General features: G+C 39.8%; 1 protein-coding gene across 1 annotated transcript in view; it reads left to right on the forward strand.

Annotated features, from left to right (window-relative positions):
• Positions 1-5000, forward strand: part of LOC138859431 (thrombospondin type-1 domain-containing protein 7B-like) — a 650933-nt gene that overhangs the window by 637008 nt on the left and 8925 nt on the right. The window contains exons 21-22 of the mRNA XM_070114564.1: positions 822-974; positions 4322-4470. Coding sequence (XP_069970665.1) covers positions 822-974; positions 4322-4470 — 302 coding nt within the window. The remainder of the gene's footprint in view (positions 1-821; positions 975-4321; positions 4471-5000) is intronic.

Below are 5000 nucleotides of genomic sequence, written 5' to 3' on the forward strand. Positions count from 1 at the left end.
TAGGGTAGAATTCTCATATACATCATAATACTACTTGTTTATTTATTTATATATTCCTCTTTGGATCAGTATGTGATACATATATACCACCTGTTATACTACTATATATACTTGTTATACTACTATATATACCACTATATATACTACATATATACCACTTGGTATACTACTATATATACCACTATATATACTACATATATACCACTTGGCATACTACTATATATACCACTATATATACATATATACCACTTGGTATACTACTATATATACCACTATATATACTACATATATACCACTTGGCATACTACTATATATATCACTATATATATACTACATATATACCATTTGGTATACTACTATATATATCACTGTATATACTACATATATACCACTTGGCATACTACTATATCTACCACTATATATACTACATATATACCACTTGGTATCGTACTATACATATACACCACTTGTTTACTCCTTTATGCATTTCTCTTTTGATAAATCCAAGCATCTCCTTCCCTTTATTATGACCGTTAATATAATACACCATCAGCCGGTTTGTTAAAATTGTGCCAGTTCCGACCCAATGAATTTTCATAAATACAGACGCAGAAATAAAGGCATATCTCTCTATACATCTGATAGATATACATTTGACTAATTGCCGGGTTGATATGCATGTCTAGACTGATAGATATGCATTTATTTCTTTATTTATACATGTCAATTATGCGAATATTCTTTAAGTCGGACCTCGCAACCGGCCGTATACCTCTCCACTTAGCAATGCAAAATGACCTCTATTCACCCTCTTCCCACAGCCGGCGAGATGATCCGTCACCGGTACCTGTCCGTGAACCCGAGCGAGTCAGGCCGCCCGTGCCCAGCCAACCTGCAGGAATCACGCCCATGCCCTGCCATACCCTGCTATACGTGGGAGCGAGGGCCGTGGTCGCAGTGCAAGTTGGAGGCAAGTGGGCGGAAAGAGGAAAAAAAATTGGGGATCCAGATGACGATGGGTTGATGTTTATGACATTGGTATTGGGGTATGGATAGATAGGGAGGTAGATAGATGGATGGATAGATAGGGAGGTAGATGGATGGATGGATGGATAGATAGGGAGGTAGACGGATGGATGGATGGATAGATAGAGAGGTAGATGGATAGATGGATAGATAGGGAGATGGATGGAGGGATAGATTGATAGGGAGGTGGATGGATGGATAGATATATAGGGAGGTAGATGGATGGATAGATAAGGAGGTAGATGGATGGATAGATAAGGAGATAGATGGATGGATAGATAGGGAGGTAGATGGATGGATAGATAGGGAGGTAGATGGATGGATGGATAGATGGATAGGGAGGTAGATGGATGGATAGATAGATAGGGAGGTAGATGGATGGATAGATAGGGAGGTAGATGGATGGGTGGATATATAGGGAGGTAGATGGATAGATAGGGAGGCAGATGGATGGATGGATAGATAGGGAAGTAGATGGATGGATGGATAGATAGGGAGGTAGATGGATGGATGGATAGATAGGGAGGTAGATGGACGGATAGATAGATAGATAGGGAGGTAGATAGATGGATGGATAGATAGAGAGGTGGATAGATGGATGGATAGATAGGGAGGTAGATGGATGGATGGATAGGGAGGTAGATGGATGGATGGATGGATACATGGAGTGATCCAAAATGCTTACGAGATTGGTATTGGGGTATGGATAGATAGGGAGGTGGATGGATGGATGGATAGATATATACGGAGGTAGATGGATGGATAGATAGATAGGGGAGGTAGATAGATAGTTAGATAGATAGATAGGGAGGTAGGTGGATGGATGGATAGATAGATAGGGAGGTAGATGGATGGATAGATAGATAGGGAGGTAGATGGATGGATGGATGGATAGGGAGGTAGGTGGATGGATGGATAGGGAGGTAGATGGATGGATGGATAGATAGGGAGGTAGATGGATGAATGGATGGATAGATGGAGTGATCCAAAATGCTTACGACATTGGTATTGGGATATGGATAGATAGGGAGGTAGATGGATGGATGGATAGATAAGGAGGTAGAGGGATGGATGGATAGATGGATAGAGTGATCCAAAAGACAATGGGTTGATGCTTACGTCATTGGCATTGGGGTATGGATAGATAGGGAGGTGGATGGATGGATGGATGGATAGGGAGGTGGATAGATGGATAGATAGATAGGGAGGTAGATGGATGGATAGATAGGGAGGTAGATGGATGGATGGATAGATAGGGAGGTAGATGGATGGATAGATAGATGGATAGAGTGATCCAAAAAACAATGGGTTGATGCTTCATTTGGTATCAGGATATGGACAGGTAGGGAGGTAGATGGATAGATGGATGGATAGAGTGATCCAAAATACAAGGCTTACCTCATTGGTATTTGGGTATGGATGGATATGGAGTTTAATAGATGGATGGATATAGATAGATAAATAGAGGGAGAGAAATAAGTAGAGGGAGAGAGATAGACAGAGGGAGAGAGATGAACTGAGGGAGAAAGATAAACAGATGGAGAAAGATAAATGGATGGATAGATAGATAGGCGGATAGATAGATGGACAAATAGACAGGAAAGTAGATGCGTGTGTGTTATTTCTCTCAGCCACTCACTCAACCAGACCGTGCAGTCGCGGGAAATTGAAGTGGCTGCCCTTAATTAAAAGCAATACCGGACTATTGGTTGCCGGAAAATTGGTATTTTGCTTATACATACACACACACGAATATTGGTGAAGAGATGGAAGTATAGATGGGGAGGACTGGTAGATGGTTAGATAGGTTGGTAGATAGATAGATAGATAGATAGATAGATAGATAGATAGATAGATAGATAGATAGATAGATAGATAGATAGATAGATAGATAGATAGATAGATGGAGGGAGGGATATATTGATAGATTAACATACAGATATATGAATAGATGTATAGCCTGACAGACAGATAGACAGAGAGAAAGATAGATAGATAAATAGACAGATTTATAAATCGATAGATAAACATACCGACAGACAAAAAAAAACATGTCGATAGATATTTGCATGAAGATATCTACAGATATATGTAGAGATAAACAAATAAGTTTACAGACTGATGAAAGGGAAATCTAAATAGTAAAGAGAGATAGAGAAATACATGTAAATAAGGAAAATATAACTGTTGATAATACCATTATTACTATTACGATTTCATAGCATCTATCATCATTATCACTAATGTTACATCTTTTCTTTTCATGAATGTTATTATTGATACTATTTCTTTCGTTATTACCGTTATTACTAAAATTGTCATTATGATATCATTTTAATCATTTTTATCATCATTGTTTATCTTGTTATAATTATCAGTATTATCATTATTGTCATTATGATATTATTTTAATCATTGTTATCATCATTGTTTTTGTCATTATCATTATGATCATTATCATTATTGTCATTCTAATATCATCATTCACTGTAATCATCATTGTTTTTGTCGTTATCGTAATCATTATTATCATTATTATTGTTCTAATATCATTATTTTTATCATTGTTATCATCACTGTTTTGTCGTTATCATTATCATTATTATCATTATTATTGTTCTTCATCCCTCCGTCTCCTTCCTTCCTCATCCTCACCCTTTCCTCCCTTCCTTCCTCCTTCTTCCTCTTCCTCCACCCCTCCTACCCCTTCCTTCCTGTTTCTTCCCTTTCCTTCCTCATCCTTTCTCGTCCTCCTCCTTCCTCCCCCCTTTTCCCTCCTTCACTCTTCTTACTCTCCTTTCTTCCTCTTTCTTCACCTTTCTCCTCCTTCCTCTCCCTCCTACTTCATCCCCCTTCCTCCACCCTTCCTCCCCCTTGTCCCCTCCCCCTTCCTTCTTCTTTCTCTCTCTTCTTCCTCCTACTTCCCCTTTCTCCCTTTTCAATCTTCTTCCTCCTTCAATCTTCCTTCTTCTTCCTCCCCCTCCTCCTTCCTCCCCCTTTCCTTTCCCCTTTTCTCCCTCTCCCTAATCTCATCCTAACTCATCTTTCCCCTTCAGTCCTCTTCCCCCTTCAATCCTCCTCTCCCTTCCTCTTCCTCTCCCTTTCCTTCCCCCGTTTTCTCCCCCTCCCTACCTCATCCTCTCTCTCCTTTCTCCTCCTTCCCCTTTCTCCCTCTCCAATCCCCCCCTCCTCCCCCTACCTCTCCCTCCCCTCCTCCCCCTCCCTACCTCCCCCACCCCCTTCCTCCCTTTCTCTCCCTCACCCGAACTCACCCATCCCCGTCCGTTCCAGGGAGGCGAATGTGGACACGGTTACGTCGAGAGGAACGTGTCCTGTGTGGGTCCCGGAGGCCAGACAGTCGCCCCACAGCTGTGTCTCGCGCTGGTCCACGTCGGAGGGCACACCTGGCCGTACTTGGCCCGGGCACTCGACCTCAATACGAAGGTTGGGATAAGGAGGACAAGTAGAGGGGTAGATGGGATGGTATTAGGGAATAAGGAATGGATGGGTAGATGGGGTAGTATAGGGAAAATTAGTAAATGGGTAGATGGGATTGTATGAAGAAAAATAAGTATAATGGCTAGATGGGATAGTATAAAGAAAAATGAATAGATGGGTAGATGGGTTGATATAAAGAAAATAAGTAAATGGATAGATGGGATAGTATAGACAAAATTAATAAGTGGGTAGATGGGATAATATAAAGAAAAATAAATAAATTGATAGGTGGGATAGTATAAAAAAAACAATTAATTGGGTAAATGAGATAGTATAAATAAAAATAAGTAAATGAGTAGAAGGGATAAAATAAAGAAAAAATAATAAATGGGTACATGGGATAACATAAAGAAAATTAAATAAATTGATTGATGGGATAGTATAAATAAAAATAAGTAAATGGATAGTTAGGATAGTACAGAGAAGAATAAATAAATGAGTAGGTGAGGTAGTATAGACAAAAATAAATGGGTAGA

The sequence above is a fragment of the Penaeus vannamei genome, chromosome 36, assembly GCF_042767895.1.
Source record: "Penaeus vannamei isolate JL-2024 chromosome 36, ASM4276789v1, whole genome shotgun sequence".
Lineage (NCBI taxonomy): Eukaryota > Metazoa > Arthropoda > Malacostraca > Decapoda > Penaeidae > Penaeus > Penaeus vannamei.